Source organism: Copadichromis virginalis, linkage group LG16, assembly GCF_057382275.1.
Source record: "Copadichromis virginalis isolate Kocher_CV1m ecotype Utaka linkage group LG16, C_Virginalis_male_GT1.1, whole genome shotgun sequence".
NCBI classification, from domain to species: Eukaryota; Metazoa; Chordata; class Actinopteri; order Cichliformes; family Cichlidae; genus Copadichromis; species Copadichromis virginalis.
In genome coordinates, this window is record NC_140633.1 from 22,977,746 (window position 1) to 22,998,868 (window position 21,123).

Genomic DNA, 21,123 nt, shown 5'->3' on the forward strand with positions numbered 1-21,123 from the left:
CAAAGAGTCATTTAAAGATCCTGGGATTATTTGTGTTGACAGTAGTTAGCCGTTTACAACATAAATTACATTTTCCTGAATTCAGCTGCATTAAATAGACATTTGCTGCCCTCTTTGATTATTCATTACCATGGCTTTACATTCTTTTGACAGGTGAATGAATAAGACGCAAAAGGTCTATTATAAAAGAGCATGTAAACTTCGCTGAGCATCTTCACAATTCAATCTATCCCAGAGCTCTCATTTGTCATGCAGAGCACCTCTGTTCCCTGGTGACCAATCAGGAGTTCTTCCCTGTTGGCTAAAAGCACCCCCTTCACTGCCTCATCATCATTTGTGATTGACAGCCTCCCACAGGAAGGAGGGGGCTTATTTACCTCCTTGTGTTCTCATGGGACTAAGTTAATGATCCCAGCCAACAAAATAATACAAAGAGGGAAAAGCCTGAGAAGTCGGCGCCTGGTTGAACCATTTGGAGCAGTTTCGGCTTCTTTTATAGAGGATTAGAGAAAAAGAGGCTGTGTGAAGAGAATTTCAGAGATAGCAGTGAGACAGATGAAGCAGCAGAACCCAGACAGAAAGTGGGAGCTGAAGGGAGGCTTCTGAGGAAAGCCGGTGTTTTGAGAAAAATCCCTTCCTGGGCTTTATTTCTGTATTCATCTGTCACCCTGGCTGTGAACTGTGTGCTTGACTGAGTAACAGACAGCGAGGTAAGGCGTGATCTGTATTTCCAGTGGATGACACTTTAAAAGCTGTTTAGGTTTCTTTTAGACTTTGGAGTTTGGCTTTGAGGGAGTTTTAGTGTGCTAAATTAAATACGGTATTCTGCATATTTTTTTTGTCTGCATGTTTGAAATGTAGATATAAAAATGTAAACAAACATCAATGGTGATTTTATGGCCCAGTGAATTTTTCTGTGGTGCTCAGTTAAATATTTTTGCACTTTATTGCATGCTTCCACACTGCACATGGTGCTGACCTAACTGCAGCTGCAGTTATGATGCATTTCAACTCATTATTTGAGTTAACATATATAAGAATCTAAGTGTTTTTGTCATTCCCCTACATTTCTTTTGATCCTTTTTTATACTGAAAAATAAGATCTCACTGCTCCTCCTCCTTTTGGCTTAAAGTTAATCCAAACCAAGCCATGCCTTATATATTGTGGTTTAACCCCACAACATAAACGTCTGCTTTATATGGATGCCATTTAAAAAAAGAAGAACAAAAACCACTCTGACCTTATGTTGTTGACAAGGTTGTTGCAGGTAATGCCCTGCCTCAAAAGTAAGCTCGAATTCAGTGCTAATAAACGGATCAAACTTGATGTTATCAGTCTCACTATTTGGATGCCAATCCTGTCAGCCAGCACATGTTTGCGTTGGAAGCGTTTCTGTGAGACTGGTGAACAGATGCCAACAATCTGAGAAAACTTTCAACAATATCTAAGTCAGCTGTCGCAGCCACATTACATTCCTGTGTGTTTCCATTTCAGTGAATGTGTTCACAAGAAAAAAAAGGAAGAAAGAAAAAAAAGGTGTTATTGCTTTAAGAAATAAGCTTTCTTCTGAGCGTTTTCCAAGCTAACATAAAGTAACCTTCCTACCTTGAGCAATGTTATTCATCAGCATTGAGATAATGAAGATAGCAATTCTTAATAGTTATATGGCATAAATGACTGACAGTCTATTAATATACCTCTGCTTAGCCATGATAGCATTTGCAAAGTGTCGCTCTTGTACTTTCTGAACAGTTGATTAATAATTGATTACTGTGTTTCATGAGGCACTATTCCATTTGGCTCCATTGAACCGTGACTTAGGCGTGAAGCTGCATTATTCTAGACTAATTTTAGCAGGGTTAACTATAAAGCATTGCAAATTTTGGTTTATATTATATGCAAATCTCATCGTACGAAACATGCAATGAATCTGAAATGAATCTGTTTATTAATGCAGTGCATGTTGTTTTTGTGGCATGCAGCTCAGCTATTTGGGGGGAAAAATCCATTGGAGGATGACAGCAAACCTCTTTCCGGAGTTATGGTAACACCCTATGCTCTAACAGTTCCGAGAGACAGACCAAACCAGTGAAAGGCCTGCCCCTTTCTTATGATTGGCTATCTCAACAATTTGCAGCCCACTACTTGTAGATGGGATAGGTGCAGTTCTCAGTGAGGGAAGAGAAAAGGGTGGTAAGTTTTGATCTTCCTGCTGTTTTTTCAGTAGGCTAGAAGGAAAGAGTTAGTGTCAGAAACTCACAGAGATTCAGGGGGCGAGTGACTTTGCTTAAAGTTCAGACCGCTGCAGTGGATCAACTTGGTAGAGCCTAACTATCTGCTTGTTTATTGCTGTAATCATGTGGCAGGTAAGTCAGAGGGTCATTCTTAGCTCTGTTCACTGTGTTTCTGTGCCTCTGTATTTTTCTACCAAAACAATGAGTCATATGTTTCTAAGCCTGTAGGCAAGGATCTGTGCAAGAGCTGAGGTGGTTTGGCCTTGTGGTGCTCACAGATTCCTTCATGTTATGAAGTGTGGGTAGAACTTGTGGAATAAGATGACTAACTTGGAGGGCCAACAGGGATTTTGTAATTAAAAAGCGTCAAAGAGAGTGGGAGCAGACAAAGTCGATTTCCAGTGTTAAAGCAGCAATTCAGTGTAGCATTTCCTAAAACACACACTTTTACATGGCCTCTGCCTGAAAGAATATATCTTTTAGCCTTATTTTCTTTTCTCCCTCCCTCTCTCTCTCTCTCTCCTCCCACTTCCCTTTTTTTTTCCAACCCTTGCTCAGACTTAGAGATCCACTGCAGCACTGAGGAAGATAAAGCCACTCTTCCAACCACAATCTTGTGGCCTCGTGACCTACAAAATACCATTTACGGAGCTGATAAGATAAAGGATACAGACATTTTCCCTCTGCAAAATCTATCTCTATATATATTTATATAGTGTGTGTGCGTGTTTGTGCGTGCATGCGTGAGCCCATTTGCATCAGCCCTGCATACATAAAAACAGAGCAGAGCTAATGAAGAGTGAAGCTGAGTTATCGCATTTGAGTCTGTGGTTGCCCCTGTTAATAAGTAACTTATCTCATTCACTTGAGGAGGAATGTTAGACATCTTCCCACCAGAGCACTGCTTCTGATCACTAGTGTGACAAATAGATATCAAGCTGTCACCATGGTAACTCACGAGGTCTTTTTATAATGTATAATAATTAGAGTTTAGGAGAAGGAGCTGCAAGTGGTGGACGCTTTGGGAACAGAAGTATTAACTGACTATTAAATTTTTACACGTTTCTTAAGATTGCAGTTATTTTTTATTTTGGTGGGAATTTATAGGTCACCATTTAATTTCAACGTCAGACCGGACACTGTGCTTGCTGTAGTTCACAAATCAGCCACACGATGTCGCTCTTTGAATGTTTTCCACAACAGTTAGACTCATTCTTGTTGAATGACGTCTGCAAACTGGTTGTCCTTGCACAGGGGACAGACGGTAAACAAGAGCAGGTCTAAACATTATTTATGATTTCAGCAAAAACGTGCAGATTGAGATAGATCCGAAGTGAATGAGACATTTATTCTGTGTGGACGTTTGAGTCACAAAACCACAGCTGCATACTTGGAAAGTCACATTTTCTAAAGTTCCTGTGGTGGTGGAAAGGATACAGTGTTTCCCCGCTGATGCCACCTGCCAAGCCGCCGAGAGGAAATGAGAGTTTGGTGCAACTTCTGATGTTGACCGGGATGACCTGTGTCAGTAAACATGCAGAGAAGTGACAGGCAGGAAGAATGAACATATTTCAGCTGACCTCTACACCTCCGTTTCCATTTCTTACGCTGTGAGAATGCCATTGCTAACATTAATTGGACCTGGTTTCCAGCTAAAGCTTTGTTTGCACAGCCACAACACCAAAACTTATAACGCTGTTATTCTTCTCCGTGCAGTTGTGCTTGACAGATGCGTTTTGAATTCAGTTGCCGAAATATTTAGATTTGTAATTAACTTGTCCTCCGTAATCATTTAAATAACAGCATTTGTAGCCCTTGGTCAGGGCCAGTTCCCATTAAGCTAATCTCAGTAATGTGTGCAGCTGCACATCAGGTAGATTTGTCAGTCTAATCAGCTGATTTGTGCTGCTGCAGCTGTAAATCATATTAGGCCAGAGTGGGCCGCTGCTGAGCTGGCTGCTTCAGGGAGCAGCAACAGGCCACACATTGGTCACAGCTACGCTGTGAAGACAGGATTATAGATAAATATGTTAGGTGTGTGCCCCAGGAAGGAAGACAAAGAGCAATCACACTCTTTCAGACTCCGAATACAGGGTTCAGAGCTATCATTAAGGGCGATAAAAGACCATAACCAAAGGGATTAGGCAGTACTTGAACAGGAAATTGTCTTCATATCTGAGACTTTGTAATTGTTTCATCTCTCAGTGACCCATTAGGCGACTTCCTAATCAAATAAAATTACACATGTTCAGTTAATACTTCAGTTTAAAGACAATCACACATTTAATTTCTTATTTCCCATACCTGTGATTCTTTGGATACCATACCCTAAGCATCTTCCTCAGTATAGAGTATGAAGAGAAACTGTCAGCTGAAAATGCTGCACTTATCCAAAAGCAATCAGTTTGCCAAACGTAGCTGTTAAAGTGATGTATAGAGTCAGATGTTTTTGTACAAGGTTTTATGTAGTATTCTGGTTGTATGGTCGTATTACTCTCCAAATTTAAGGTCTCATCTTATTTAACCATTATTGTTGAGAGAACTGAACTTTGGATCTCATTTGTTTTCATATTTAATGCTTTATGGTCTCAAAGTATGTAACTTCATAACACCAGAATACTCCCATAGCAATATTATATCAATACAATGTCTGTCATTATTAATGCATGTTCCAATTGGTGTGGATATGTGATATAACCTAATACAAAAATCCCAAAAGGTAATGAAATTTTATGTAGGCAATGTTACAATGCCCCATAGACAGACAGTAAGTACCAGAATTTGACTGTTCCCCTTTTTCTCATTAAATGGGAACAGAAGTCAGAATTTTGCCTTACACTTGTGAATACTTTGGTAAAGAGCAAAAAAAAAAAGAGGTTATTTTTAAACTTAACTTTGAATCTTTTCAGTCATCAATGTGCATTTTTCTCCTGGTTTCCCTAAGCGCTGTTTATTCAAACTGATCAATTCTCTGTGCGATCTTATGATAGACACCAAATTCCCTGGCAATACCAGTGACATTCCAATATGTATCTCGCAAGCAATGTACCTTCTACCCAGTCCTTTGTACGAACTGTAGCATGCCTTTAATAGTTATAGTGTACCTGTCTCTCAGAGAGAAAAGTCACCCTGGGGACTCTTTTGATTGACAGAAGAATTCAAATGGAGCGCAGCAGGGGTGTGTCTGGAAATAGAGGCACATGGTAAGCAGATGGTACCTCAGTGATTCCCACATGAGGGCCAGCTGGTACAGACTGGAATGTAGCACATAATGTTAGAAAGTGCCAGTCTTTATTTGTAATTGTATGGCAGATTCTTCGTGCCTCAGCATTTTTTTTGCTGAGCAACTTTACAGTTATTTTGCAGCCTGTAAAAATCCATTGCATCAGATTTGTTGCATATTAAATAACAATGGCCTCAGAGAGGAGGGATAACAGACTCCGATAGATGGTGAACCAGCGATTCCACATAATTTTCTTGACTGGATGCTGCGGGAATCCCAAACCTCTGTCCCACATCACAGATGAGTCCCGCTGCCTCCCGGGCTCCTTCTCATCTGTGTTTGTGTCTTCAGCCTTTCTTTTTGAGTCTCCGGTGGAATTGCCAAGTACCTCAGCATTGTGCTGCTTGAAGCAGAGGTACAGTCACACAAGGGAACCTGAAACTGATCCGAACGCTTTGAATTTCTGAATGGGCAGGGCTGAGGGGACACTGACCTGCCTGTGAGGATGTGAGCTAGGGCTCTACATGATACTGTGCCTCTGCTTATTTGCTGATTTTGACTCTCGCTCTCTTACACGCGCACTCTCTCTTTCTCCCTCTCTCTCTCTCTCGCTGTTGCCTGCTCTCTCTCTCTCTCTCTCTCTCTTCTTCCAGTACTGGCCTGAGCTCCAGCTGTAGGTGGAGCTGGCTTTCCTGGAATTGTCGGGCAACTTTTCCTGTTGTGCTTGCTACCTCTTGCTCAATCACTTGCTTAATGACAGCTCTGCTGCAGGACTTATGGGGCTCTGAAAACTTGTGCCATCTGGATGCATATCTCTACAAGCATGCTGGAGTTAATGACTGGTGCATTTTGTGGTATAAAGATATTTTCATGATTCGAGTCAGAAGTTCTCCTTCAGCAAAAATGTCTCGGCAGTACAAAGTGGGGCGAAATCCATCGGTGGGTAAAGTAAACTGTGTATGAATGGGAGCACTTTCAGGAGTGCGTAATGTACTTGGGGCTGTAACGCACTTTGCAAGGGCTCTTTGCCACAGTGTTGTTTTACAAGCTTTTTATAATGTGTGGATATTTTATACCATAAGCGATGACATCAGAGGATAAGTGTCTTTTTGCTTTGTGTTTGTCACACAAAGCCCTTTATTTAGTTTGTATTTAGGGCATCCTATTGAAAATAACAACTCGCAAAAGCATTATGTTTATCCAGTTGCTTTGCTAAAAAAAATATAATGTGTGATTTTGTCTTTTCTCTTGCTGCGGAAAATCTAACAAGTGGATGAAATTTTGAACAAGAAGTTGTTGTTTTTTTACCATGTTTTACTATCATGTTGTTACCCTGTAGAGGTTTATTTGCTTTAGTACAATGCAACAATGACTTCATATCATCTGTAAAGTTAACATAATATAGTATTGTTATTAAATAACATTTGTTCCTGAAAGCATATTTTGTTCACACCAGAGGGGTTTGGACAATGGAGCGGTATCCCTTGATTCTCAATTTCTAGGCACCTACATTTGCTGCTTTGCCTTTAAAGAACAAAATAGCACTGAAACAAAGGCCCGCAGATGCATCAGAGTCACAAGAGACACAACAATTGCTTCTTTTCTTGTGCAGTACAGTGGGATCGCTGAATGTCTGCGAGGATTTGAATAGAATAGAAAGAACAAACCCAGGTTTGTAGCTCATAGGTAATTGCTGTATCCTCATAACTTCAAAAGGCTACTTGTGCCCGACTGTCCTGATAATGAGCTTTTGCCTTCTTCACACATAATGAGTGGAGGTAGAGAGTTCACATAGAAAGACGCTGTGAGCACAGTGTGTCCACTCGCAGCTGGGGTGTCTGACTGGCCGGGAACAAAGGCTTAGTGTCTGTGATGGTGTGTAGCCCCAGCCATCAGCAAGCAGGCCAATACACTTCTGCTTGGCTGAGTTGTCAGTCCTCACTGGCCTGCTGGCCTACGGGCTACAGTATAGACAGGCTAGACTATTCCTGTGCCAAATTAAAAGGAGCTGCTGCTGCATTCTTTAAGTTCTCAGTTGAGCCACACAGACCAAACTGAAAGCTGATACATGTTTATGTATTATGTGCAAACACGTGTTTTTGCCCGAGAATTCTCCTGCTTGCTTGTTTTATTTTTCCAGTATTCTTCATTTCCATAATCAGATATCTCTTACAAATATTTATGTAATAAAATATTAATGTTTTTTACGTTCAGTCGATTTCTGGTGCATGCTGAAACTCAAGTAGAGATGAATAACTTTGTTTTTATTATCATAAATACTGGTAATTAGATCGGGTATGCGTAATGTGTTTTTTATTGTTCCTTCCAAAGAATATGTTGGATTTGATTGTGGACATTAGGACTCCAGCTAACTATTGTTTCTCCATCAGTTAATCTCAGAAAAATAACTTGATAGAAACTAATAAGCAACAGTCTATCATTTTTTTAACCTTTGTCGCTGCTGCTAGCATTTCCTGATTTATTTTTGTGTCATCTTTACAGATAGCTGATCAGCTTCCCTGGATTTCGCTGAACATCCCGCTTTGTTTTGCTTGAAAATGGAAACGCTGGAGTCTGAGTTGACCTGCCCAATCTGTCTGGAGCTTTTCGAGGACCCACTGCTGTTACCCTGCGCTCACAGTCTTTGTTTCAATTGCGCCCACCGAATCCTGGTCTCCCACTGCACCCCCAGCGAGCCAATTCAGTCCATCAGCGCCTTTCAGTGCCCCACCTGTCGCTATGTCATCACCCTCAATCAGAGGGGCTTAGAGGGACTCAAACGCAACGTCACTCTGCAGAATATCATCGACCGCTACCAGAAAGCTTCTTTAAGTGGACCCAACTCTCCTAACGAGACTCGGCGTGAGCGAGCCGTCCCTGACAGCACAGCCATGACGTCCCCCTGCAACCGGGTCCAGTGTCAGTTCTGCGAACAGGACCCTCCACAGGATGCCGTGAAGACTTGCGTCACCTGCGAGGTGTCATACTGCGAGGAGTGTCTCAAGGCCACCCATCCAAATAAAAAGCCTTTCACGGGACACCGTCTAATCGAGCCCTTGCTTGACTCACATCTACGAGGGCTTATGTGTCTGGAGCACGAGGACGAGAAGGTCAACATGTACTGTGTGACGGACGAGCAGCTGATCTGCGCATTGTGTAAGCTAGTTGGCCGACACCGAGACCACCAAGTCGCAGCCCTCAGTGACCGATATGACAAACTCAAGGTAAGAAATAATTTTAGAGAAGCTCAGGGATTTAGGACACAGTGAGAACAGATTTTTCACTAATGTTACCAGCACATAATTGAGAGACGGTTTCTGAATTTTTCAAAAACCTCTTTCAGCTTCTCAGCATGACAGGTTGGCAAGCTGATAATGAAAATATTGAATTTCCACATTATGATAAACTTAAGTGGGCTTTTTGCACAGCTCGATTTTGGCAACGCACAAACACACAGAGATAAATTAAGAGTATTGATTACAGGAATGTGAAACTAAATCTCATCGATTTATTTTTTAAGTCGTTTATCTGAAACAGACAGTCAACAAGAAAGTACTCCATGACGGATTTGCTACTCGAAAAATACAGATGATTTACAAGAATAAGTGCAATAATACTTCACAGTTCTAGTAAGAGAGATAGAAGGGTGTTTTTCTGAAGCAAGTTTAGAGTTGAGTTTTTCTGTAGCGAATTAGCAAACACTACAAAAGCTCCTTTATTCGGCATTGTGAAATAAATAATTGTACGAAATGACTTCCTCTCTAAATTACGCTTAGCGATAATGTGTTTACTTTGAAGCTGTTTCCCACTTGGCCAGTCAGAGACTGCTTTCACACTTTTAGGTAGTACTGCTCATTGTCAGTAGATGGGCCGACATGAATAAGACATAAGAAGATGCTGTTTGCTGGAGTATAAAAGGGCGGTTTGGCTTTTCTTCACAAATAAGCTTCTATCATAAAAAAACTAGCTTAGGTAGGTGTATAAAGTAACTCGCAAACTCAACAGGATGATTTTATCGTCCACTATAAGCCAGTTGTTCCATGGAACTTTAACACAAAAAAGAAAGTTACCATACACAAGGGAACATCAAACATTTACTGTTTTAATTTGGGAAAGTCTTAAACTCGGCTGCAAAAAGCTTTTCAGTTCAGTTAAAGTTCACCTTAAAGTTTGTCTGCATGGCATAGGCTGCATAACAAAAAAAGAGCACCCTTATTCTTTTCACAAAACACTCCCTTAATGCATGACTCACAAAAGGATAGTTTTATGTATCACACGCAGCACTGAAAGCCTTTTTTGTCCCCATTCCTTTCTTTCACAATGCTTGGTCACAGTGGAAGTGGGATATAAACAATCTTTTTGCAACATATTGGGAAGATAGGACCAGCCTTAACCTCTCTCCTTTGTTTGATCGTGCTGTCATTGTGCAGAAATCTCCCGGCCGCTTTCTCTGTGTGGGGCGTGATCATTCGTTCCAGGAGGCAGAGCAGGTGATCAGCATCATTTCTTTAATTACACATTCGGGGCAGATTTACTGCGTAGATCTGCCTGGACCTGAATGTAACTTTTGAAGGGATCGATTACCAAATCAAGACCAGTGAAATGAAAGTGAAACGCTAGTTGCAGCTGGTCTGCATAACATGAAGTAATGAGGCATGGCAATATGGCCTGGATGGTTATTAATGCTAGAGTTAAAGCACTCAGCATTGTGAGCCTGGTGTGTTTTAATTATTTCACGAAGTAGTTAATGTGTGCTGTGACATTGTTACTTCCCTTTTAATGAGAATAAAATCCTGCAGATGTTTGCAGACATTAGGATTGTGGGTGAATTAAGGCGAACCGAATCATTTTCATCCTCTTGCAGACTGTTATAAGCAAAGGTCTATTTTCTCTCTTGAAAAACATTAACCAATTACCTTTTTCGGTATCCTATCGCCGTATCTCATATTTTACTATTTCATGTGTTTACTCTTTTTTTCCCCCCTTGATGCACATGCACTGTTAGTTGCATTGTTAGCCCAAGTGAAAGAGGAAATGACAATTTTCAACAAAGAGAGAAATAGTTTTTTTCTCATGGCATAGGACAGGACCCAGGTGGCATGCAGCTTTGCTTGTTGATAGTTGTTGGCTTTTTTCAAGCACATGTTTATAGCCACAGTGCCTCACATTTCTCGCAAATTCCCAGACAAAGGGATACTGTGACTTGTAAAGGCACACATGTGCGTCTTTGTGTGCGTGTCTGTGTTTCAGCCTTAATTATGTGACATGATCCCAGTTAAATAATTATAAATCTTATATATCCATGTTATATTTTCTTATATCGCTGCATTCCTATTAAAGTCATAGGAAAGGCAGAAGCATTAAGGAAAACCCCCTTTTTTGCCAGATAATCACAGAGCTTATATGTAAACATACGAAACAGTCATGCAGACGTTGTAAAGCTTGAGCTGATCAAACCAGCTAGATTAAAACCGTGGGAAGAAACCCATGTAAACACGTGGAAAACAAGAGGAGGAAATGAAATTAAGACCCAGGACTACTCTATAACGAGGTGACGGTGGGATACTCAACCACAGCGCTGAAATATTTATTTTCAGTGATAGTAGGAAATGGATAAGTTACATTTTCTTCATTTCACTGTTATGACCTTGTGCGCGCCTAATTAAAAAGAGATTGCACTCATGTATTCCGCAGGTATTAGTTTCACCTCTTGACTTTGACGTACGCCTCGCATGTTCTCGTGATATAAATTTCCAAACATTGTCATCAGAGAACTTATACTAGAACAGCTCGGTTGCACACAGTATGTGGGTACTTTTAAAGTTCTATAAAAATCAAACCAACTGATATTTAATGTGGTATTTTTTGTGAGGAAAAAAAATCTGCATCATTACAATCAGTGTTGGAAAAGTTCTTTTTGAAAGGTTATAGAATAAAGACTACTAGTTAACCTGTTCAAACATAAATATGATTGTATTAATTACTAACTTACTACATTTGATGTCTTCAGTAAAACTAGTTCAAGTCCATTGCATTTTGATTTAGAAAGCACTTTCACAGCTGGTGAAGAAGCTTTATTCTGTTTAGTGTCAAAGCCTGTTTCTCATTTTAGAAGGAAACCATTGTTGAATTTTTAGCAATATCCAGCCCTGAGAGGCATTCTTGTTCGCCAGCGTGGTCACTCACTTTGGTGTGGTTGGCTGGTCGCAGGCATAGCAGGCTCGGTTGCTTGGAGCAGTACGCATTGATTTGACATTTGGCAGAGAAGAGGTGGTTTAAAACTAAAACAAGAACAATCAAAAACAGCATTCAAGATTTCATATTGCCACATGAATGGAGCCTGTTAAGATGTAGAGGCAGCTGACCTGCTTTTTCTGGAAATCTTCCAAGGCAGGACTAAAATGAACAATGAAAAGCAAAAAATGGATTCTACTTACAAGCTCATCAAAAAGTAATTAATAAATGTATAAGTTGATAACTTATTACAATTGCATCTATTTTTGATTCATTTACTTAAATACAGCACAGATTATACACATGTATGTATACACCAGAGTTACCACACACACTATGGTACAAATACAGTTACGGTGTTCTCCAGCAAAGTAATGCAAAACACGGCCTGTGTTGCTCACAGGATGAGGAGTCGCACAGTGAATAAAATTTCTAATGTTGACACAGGATAAAAGTCTGAGTCCTGACGTTGACCTTTCAGGACTCTAAGAGGAAGGAAGAGAGGCCAGCCAATGAAAAGGTGTGGAACCAGAAGCTTTCCCATACAAAAGGAAGCCACTATTCTTTCCTCTCATCAGATTTAAATGATTTTAGGAAAGAGACCTCCATTAGACAGAGCTGTCTAAACATGTGAAGAATATTCACGCTGCAAGAGAAGTTATTTTAGCTTAATTGAAAATGCCTGTACAGCAAAAAGTTTCGCTGAGGTGATTTTACTTTGTTGTTTTTAACGGTCATACTGTATTTTGCTGTATTCACCATCAGCTGAATATCTTATGTTTCGTACACCACTTAGGAGGTTTCAAAGCCGCCATAACCTGGACCTGCAACGGATCATCTGAAATGGCTTTCATCACATTTTCTTTTCCATATAAATAAATTATCTTTGTAAGAGCAGTAAAACAGAGGCTCTGCTATTTTAGTACAGTGACTCACACACCTTATGAAATCACAATGTGAGACTGAACTAACATGACAGAGCCTCTCCCACCATCTATTTGCTTTAAATCTTTGCAGGCTTCTTGTGCTTGTTTGGTCTCATCTCAAAGTATTTGTGGGTTCTTTTTTTTCCTTTTGAATAAAGGGATGTTAGTCAGAGTTATATTTTTGTGATTAGTGTTTATGGTTCTCTACAATAATTTCTTTTAAATCAATGTTTTAGGAACCAGGTGCTATAGTTACAAACAGTGAAATTCAAAGGCAGTTTGTAACTGTTTGACTGTAAAATTTCAGATCCATTCACATGTATTGCTGAAGACTTAATAATAGATTGAAATACGTTGTTCTGCTTGTATTTGATTTAGCTGGAAATGCAGGTTTATTTTATTTTAATGTCTGGTGTCAGTTTTTTAAATGATGCTAGTATAGAAGTACTTTTAACTGCTTTTTTTCCCTAATGGGAAATTTGTAAATCATGGTCCAATTTGGAATAAAATAGAGATCATGAACACACTATAATTGACAAGTGGCTACAGCATGGGTGTGCAGTATCCTTAGTTTGCAGTCTAAATCTGTCATCCATATTTGAAGTTACAACCTTCTCCACCCATCTGCTTTTGGTTTTGCAAGACCACAGTTTTGTTTGAATTGAAACCATTTTAATATAATCATGCATTAATCTTTTACTTCCTCTGAATAATGCTTATAATATTAGACATTCTGTAATGTCACAGGACACCATCATCATGCTGCCCGATTATAGTAAGAGCTTAAGTTCGAAACATCACCCTTTGATCTGACTCGGTGATTAGCACACCCTGGGTTCAGTTGTCCAAATTACTGGCAGATGCTCTGCTTAGCTTCATGGCCTCAGTGGGCAGTATGATGGGATCTTTGGCACAAAGCTAGGACTTGGGGGGGGAGCTCACACTGATCAGAGCCCAAATCTGGCCACTCATATCCAGGGGCAACCTTGTGTGTCCTCTCATGTGCTCATTACACTTGATATGGTCCTTATGTTCCTATTCACCTAACTCTCTTCCAGGATTTATTCAGCTGTTTACAGTTTGATTGGGGAGGCAGTGTATAATGAAATGTTCCCTTTCAATTTTGTTTTGCAGCAAGCCTTGGATTCCAACCTCAGCAATCTAATCAAGAGGACCAGTGAGTTGGAAAGTCTGATGGGCAAACTTATCCAAACCTGCCAACATGTGGAGGTGAGGTTATTTGTCTGTTCCTTTCAGGTTGGGGGTTTTAGCTTTCCCGGCAATCCGTGGGCAACAACTCATTAAATTATTAACACCGTGATGAATTACTGTATCCGAATGTGGAACTGTATCATGTCAACAAGACTGAGTGCTCATTACTCACAAGCTCAACAATTATTGTTAAATGACTGCAAATTTGGTATTTTAACAGCATGTGTAAGCTAAATATGAATTTATTTATGTCTAGATATAAATAAATAAATATGTATAAAGTAAATAGCATGTGATTCATTGAAAAGCCTTTCAAATAAAGGATTAAGATACTGCATTATGTCAGTTATCTCAAAATGACTGTGCTTTAAATGAATATATGTGTATGTGTGTGTGTGTAAACAAGGACAGCTGATTGCAACTCTGCTCTAATGTATGTTACCTGTACCCCTGTTTTGTCTAGGTAAATGCATCGCGACAAGAAAACAAGCTGCAGGAAGAGTGTGACCTGCTGATTAATATCATACAGCAGCGAAGACAAATCATAGCTACCAAGATAAAGGAGGGCAAGGTACCGTTTATCACACTTTGTATCTCGATAGCTTTTGTTTGTTTGTTTATCACCTCGTCCATGTTGATAACCTTGCTTCTTCACCCTAGGCTGCTGTTCTTATTAGAATACAGCAATAACAAATCACAGATGATGGGTAAAAAAAAGACTCTTCACACGTCTACTGCTCAAAGGGAGAGTATGTAACGCACGAAGGACGCATAAGTGATGTAATGCAACGTCTACAAAGGAAGATAAAAAAAATATGAAGAGTTAAACATATATGTATTGTCTAATACAAATCAGCAGTAGGAAAAGCATTGTAATTGAAAAAGCACTGTACAGTAGTTTAGTATTAAAAACACTATGATTTACTGTATTAATGATGTCCCAGGGATCTTCCAGGAATGGTGATACTATCTTCCAGAGAACTGATTGGTCAGTGGAACTGATTGGTCAGTAGGCAATGATTTCATGCCTGCTGATCTCTAATCTTTAATATAACCTGCTCTAGAGGCAAAAAGTGAACTGCCTTTATCATAAAGCAAACCCATGGTAACCCTGAAGTTACCTGGATAAGCCAAAATCAGGCTTTCACAGTGTAGGCCTCTGATTTGACTGGTGGCCAGTGTTAGCTAATGTGGGCAGACACATACTGCTTTGTAATCTGTACTGATGTTAGTTCTCTAAATGTGACATTTGGCTCCATCTGGACACATGTTACACTACATAAAAGCAGGTCTTGATACATAGTTTGATTTCCAGGCAGCATAAACTTTTGTATAGTTCTAATAATTCATGGAGGAAGGATGACATTTTTTCCGGTTTCTGGTGACCATAATGGTTCTCAGAAGTGTTTTCTTTGTTAGTAACAGGGACTTTTCCTGCCAAGAGGAACCGTGGACATCAATAAAACAAAACAAACAAAAAAAAGTGAACATTAGCTAAACATCAGCTATGCAAGCAACAATTTTTTACAGTCTAACAAATTTGCAATGCATGGAGAAATGAGCAGTCTGTGAAGTGTTTGGCTTATTGAAACTCACACTGTGTTGCAAAGTAGAGAAAAAATAAAGAAAACTGAAACAGGATTATGGGAAAGTGAAAGTAAAGGAACACAGAAAGCGTGGATGGTGCTGTAGCCACCACTGGTCAGCTATTAAGTCCCTTCAGAGTTCCTATTAGCCATGTAAATGCAAACAGAAGGCAGGCCCTGAAAATGTGTTGTTCTCAGCGGGTAGCTTCTCTCCCCTGCCCCCCAGCAATCACCACTGGCTTTTCAAAAGCAGCTTTTATCAAAAATATACAAATAGTAAAACGTAGCACACATTACCGTGATGTTTACTGTTTCCTGCTTCACATCTTATTGAGTATTCAGTCAAGCTGCCTAACAGTGGGGCTGTTTTAGCAACTGACTGAGAAGAATCTTCAGGGAAAGAACAAAAAACATATGTGGCAAAGAGACATGCTTCAAGAACTAAAATGTAATTGCTTGCTATCCTGTTAATGTGAACAATTATAGGGCAACAAGCAAATATATTTTTGCCACTGTTTAGGAAGATTTAGGCACAAAAACAATTTACTTGGCTATGTTAAGGTTAAAGAATACAATATAGAATAGTTAAAAGAAAAGCTGACTTTGGATTCTAAAGAGAAAACAAATTGCAGTTCTCTTCTGCAGTGTGGACCTGTGTTTCAACATATTGATGGCCACTTATACTGACGAGAGTTTATTGCTTTGTTTTGTCCTCAGTATCAGGAGCGGGTGTCCATAATTTTAATATGGAGGTGTTATGCCTCTTGAATGGTTTCCCTTCCTTTTCCCCTGTCCGCCTTAGAGAAGCGGGAGCATGCTGTGCCATGTTCAGTGTCAGACTAAGATGAGTCTTGCTTCCTGTGATGGTCCACTCTGGAGGGGGCCTCTTTCCTTCCACACCTCATGGCTCATGACACAGGTTGTGAGGTTGCTTTCAGCCACTAAGCCATTGAGCCACAGAGGGGGGGTTAGAAGGGTCTGGTTTCTATGACAATACTGTGTAGGATGTCTCATGAATACCCCTCTTATGCAAGTATTGCTTATAAAACAGGTTGTAGGACAGACTCTTGTGACTATGACACTACTGAAAAATCAGAGTTTTTTTCTCCCCAGCAGGATTTCCTTATTGGCAAAGTGAAACCCAATTTTACATTGGATAAGTTGCCGTCTCATAGGTCATGCATCGGTTGGTAGTTTACTAAGCTATTCATCTGTCTGCATATCCTATTTTCTGCCCAGTCTGTGAGGCTGAGGAAGCTAGCCCAGCAGATAGCCGGCTGCAAGCAGTGCATTGAGAGGTCCTCCTCGCTCATCACCCAGGCTGACCAAACCCTCAAGGAGACAGACCACGCTCGCTTTCTTCAGACAGCTAAAAGTATCTGCGAGAGGTGAGACACCAGCGAAAGGCAGACACGGGAACAAACAATAGAAACTGTGTGTAAAACTGTCGCCACATATTAATGTTAATATTTTCTTTGTACCAGAGTGTCTATGGCAACAGCATCCTCCCAAATCCTGTTACCAGAAATTAACCTGAATGACACATTTGATACTTTTGCTTTGGACTTCACAAGGGAGAAGAAAATGCTAGAAAGCTTAGATTACCTCACAGGTGAGTCGGGCCACGCATGTTAAGCACAGAGCATTTAATTGTTTGAAATGAATCCTCCATGTAAATTACTATAATCTGTTTGCTTGTTTAGTACCGCCTGATCAGTTTCCCCAAAACTTTCTTTTTCATACGATTTGCCGGCTTCCTTTATTGAAAGATGCACTTAAAATGAACCACAGCTTATCCGTGAATTATGGATTTATAAAATTACAGGCTTCGGCAAGCATAACAGCGGTGAGTTCATATTTAAACTATGTGATTGTGAAGGAGTGGCAGAAAACTAAAAAGCTCATATAATTTACAGCAATAGTTTTTTTGCTGCTGAATGAAACAGGTTTGATTGTTTATGCACGGCTCCTGTTGTGCACTGTGAATTTAACTCAGCGTGGGGGATGTAGCTGTAATAGCTGGAGGAACTCCAATATAGATTAATTACACTTGTCAGAATAAAGGACACATGCAGACACTCACACAAACACACACGTGCATACACACAAAGGGCTGGTGCTGTTTATCCATCACTGGTCTCTGTTTGTTATTTTGATGTTGTGTGCAGAATGAAATCAACACTGCTTTCATTATTTTCTCTGGGCAACATTTACCTTTTGTTTTGTGTTTGAAGCGCCAAATCCACCAGTAATCCGCGAGGAACTCTGTACAGCTTCATATGACACGATCACGGTTCACTGGACATCAGATGATGAATTCTCTGTTGTATCATACGAGCTACAGTATGCCATCTTCACCAGCCAATCTAATGTTGTCAGTAAGTCCATATGTTGTTTTCTAAAGGAACCACAGTCAAATGTTTGGGGTGGAAAACACGATAGTGGTGGGATTTGAAAAGGATTTCTGAGAAAGATTTTCAAATAGTTCGAGGGGGTATGCTACAATATCCAAACATAATATTGTGTTTTAGCTGCTGGAGTGGAGAGCATTGTCCTGGCTCTCGTGGGTAATGAGATGTTTCCAAAATGCACTGTAATTTTTGCTGCATCTCAGAAGGGAAAGGAAAATAACAGTCAGACTGGATTTACATCCAGATGCACATCGTAAGCTGGATATTATCTCGAGGTTGAAATAAAGAGCAGACTGCTCGAATTGATCGCCCTAATTAGCCACAACATGCTCGATCAAGCATTTATTCTTATCTGCCTCAGCGCTCGAGCACACTTGAGTAGCAGTGCAACTATACTTGATGAATTAAAAATAGCAGCCTTAGATTGAAAGAGTTCATGTTGTTATACTGTGTTGTCTCACTCCTTAGTTTAAACTTAGTAATAATTCTCATGGTGAATTTGTGCTTTGTCTATAGGTTTGTGTAAATCTGCTGATAGCTGGATGATAGTACCAAACATCAAGCAAAATCACTACACGGTGCACGGACTCCAGTGTGGCACCAAGTACATTTTCATAGTGAAAGCAATAAACCAGGCTGGAACCCGCAGCAGTGAACCAGGGAAACTCAAGACAAACAGTACGTCAGCAGCTGTTCAGAAATGCTTGTGTTACTAAATAATTATTAATACTTGACAATTGTAATTAATACTTTTTTTAAAATTGTAAGGTCAGCCATTCAAACTGGAACCAAAGTCTGCTCACCGGAAGCTGAGGGTGTCCCATGACAACCTGACAGTAGAGAGGGATGAGACATCGTCCAAGAAGAGCCATAGTCAGGACCGCTTCTCCAGCCACAGCAGCTACGGTGTCACGGGAAATGTCTACATCGACAGTGGGCGCCATTACTGGGAGGCTCTGATTGGGGGAAGCACATGGTAAAACATTTAAGTTCGTAGCATGGCTCACAGGTAGTTCAGTGTCAGACTCCTGGTTGGCTGGACTCAAGACTAAACAAAGATAGGCTCGCTAGTCATTGGATAGATTTCCATGAAATTTGCTACATTGCTACAGTTAGAATGTCTGCTCTTATTTCTGCTTAAGTCTGTAGATGTATTGTTTTTATGTAAGCGTGAATGATGTTTCAGATTTAGAATGTTACTACTAAACCTGTATTTATGAAATGTAATTATTTCCTCTCATTGGTTACGCAGGTTTGCAGTAGGAATTGCGTACAAGTCAGCGCCGAAACACGAGTGGGTCGGCAAAAACTCAGGCTCCTGGGTAATGTCTCGCTGCAACAACTCATGGGTGGTGCGTCACAACAGTAAAGAGATTCCCATCGAGCCCTCGCCCCACTTGCGGCGTCTCGGGGTGTTGTTGGACTATGATTCTGGATCTCTGTCTTTTTATGACGCTGTTGGTTCTCAGCACTTGTATACGTTTGACATTGACTTTGCTCAGCCAGTCTGCCCTGTGTTCAATGTTTGGAACAGATGCCTAACAATCCTGAGTGGACTGCCTATCCCCGATCACTTAGAGGGAACAGACTACAATAACTGATAAACCTGCCCCATCTTTCCTGGATTTTCTTTTTTGTATCCAGAAAGGGACTTGACAGTGTGCACCTTTGAAAAAAAGAAAAAAGGATACAGTGACATTGGTGTAGATTTCCAAAACTAATCTGAGCTATTTAATAAATGTTTTCTTTGCTTTGCACATTTATGTACATTACTCTTTTGGTTGGTGACAATTCCAAATTCACTAGCTGGCTCCACATTTTTTTACATTCATATTGCACACTTTTTTATTAATATACTTTTAAGGAAAATGGCGAATTTTTAATGACATCTATTAAGGGGGCTCATATGTTTGTGGAAGGTTGATTTAGAGGCCATTGGAAATGTTGTGTTTTTGAACTTTTTTAAGTCGTAGCACTTTGATAAAGTTGTCATTATAATATAAATGATTACTTGTCAATGTTTCTAAGAAAAAAAAAACATGTAAATGCAGGATCTAAGAATAATAGTTAAGAACGGTTTCACTTTTTTTTAATTCTAATAAGAAATCAGTCAATTCAGGGGCTTTTATGTATTTATTTCTGAAAATGTTCTAGTAAAGTTTAGCATCTCGGGAATATTCATCTCCTCATTATAGCCGTTTTAAAATGGATCTTCATCATAATTATGCCATTTTAAGTTTCTCTGACAAGATCTAATAAAAGTGACTTCGCATGATTATTTGCGTGACTATCCTCCTTGTGTCATGAATAATGCAATCCACAAATGTGTTTCAGTAGGGCTGTCACCAAAGCAGATTTGGACAGGATAATAGCATACTGAAAAACAACTGACAACAAAGGATTCACTGCAAGTTCTATAGAAATTTTGAAGAAAAGAACAATTAATTTTTTAAAAATCTGTGCATTGACTTTTCTCTCTCTTTCTGACTGACTGATAACCCCCCCCCCACACACACACACACACACACATATATGTATATATGTATATAAACGCACCATTCTTTACAATTTTGTAAAATGTGTGCCTCCTATAATATATCTGCTTTTCTACCTCATTTAATCATCAGTAACAGTACATTGTAACTTAACACAATGCACCATCATTTATTTTTGAGTTTTATTTTAACATTGGAATGCTTTTTTTTATGAAAAGATAACACAGCCATCATAAAGAAAAGTGTCAACGTTGCTTTGCAGGACTGACTTTAACCTGCATTGAGCCACAACACAATTTTTGACAAGATTTGCTCTGACATTTCGTTTTGTATTGGAGTAGCGTGGCTTGAATTCTGCAGCGTTTCCTTTCAACAAAGTACAAGAGCAAAAAAAGAAAGAAAAAAAAAAAAGAAGATCTGAACTCTCTGTGACCTCCCCATGAGACACCCTGCAGACAAAGCCATAATAAGTGAGCACTACCTCCTCCATGTAATGTCACCAGAGCTTGATTTTGTGATGTGTTCATTTTTTGCGTGGGAAGAAATACTTGAAGCTATTTGTGAAGAGGATCTAGTCAACCAGAAGTATACTAAATGCTACACATTGCCAGTTGTCACTTCACCTCCTCAATTAAAAAATAAATCGTTAAATTAAAATTAATTATTGAAATTTGTCAGTAGATTTGTTAGCTGTAAAATAAACAGTGGTATTAAAGTTCCTTCCTGTTAAATAGTAACATTTAACTTAAGGACAGTTTTTTTCTACTGATTAAAAAAAAATAGTAAAACCTGCTAAGCTTA

The 21,123-nt window shown here is 39.7% G+C and overlaps 1 protein-coding gene and 1 long non-coding RNA gene across 3 annotated transcripts in view; one reads left to right on the plus strand and one right to left on the minus strand.

The window, feature by feature from the left end:
* The window catches only part of LOC146690785 (uncharacterized), a 46,645-nt gene that overhangs the window by 23,975 nt on the left and 1,547 nt on the right, over positions 1-21,123 (minus strand). Inside the window, exon 2 of the long non-coding RNA XR_014915484.1 lies at positions 18,631-18,783. This is a non-coding gene — a long non-coding RNA (uncharacterized LOC146690785). The remainder of the gene's footprint in view (positions 1-18,630; positions 18,784-21,123) is intronic.
* On the plus strand, positions 398-20,102 carry mid1 (midline 1). Of its 2 annotated transcripts, XM_085433879.1 has the most exons (11): positions 6,061-6,397; positions 7,961-8,682; positions 9,889-9,948; positions 13,753-13,848; positions 14,294-14,401; positions 16,656-16,804; positions 16,901-17,028; positions 17,651-17,794; positions 18,344-18,505; positions 18,596-18,803; positions 19,080-20,102. In XM_085433879.1, the coding sequence occupies exons 2-11, from the start codon at positions 8,017-8,019 to the stop codon at positions 19,426-19,428; spliced, it is 2,070 nt and encodes a 689-aa protein (XP_085290005.1). In that variant the 5' UTR covers positions 6,061-6,397; positions 7,961-8,016; the 3' UTR covers positions 19,429-20,102. The 2 variants fall into 2 exon arrangements, with proteins under 2 accessions (XP_085290006.1, XP_085290005.1); XM_085433880.1 differs by lacking the exons at positions 6,061-6,397; positions 9,889-9,948 and adding an exon at positions 398-710.

Bases quoted from the DNA above. Each gene is read 5' to 3' on its own strand.
- mid1 (XM_085433879.1), top strand. From the start codon at position 8,017: ATGGAAACGCTGGAGTCTGAGTTGACCTGCCCAATCTGTCTGGAGCTT. The intron at 14,402-16,655 runs GTACCGTTTATC...TTTTCTGCCCAG, and splicing joins CCAAGATAAAGGAGGGCAAG to TCTGTGAGGCTGAGGAAGCT. The intron at 17,795-18,343 runs GTAAGTCCATAT...CTTTGTCTATAG, and splicing joins CAGCCAATCTAATGTTGTCA to GTTTGTGTAAATCTGCTGAT.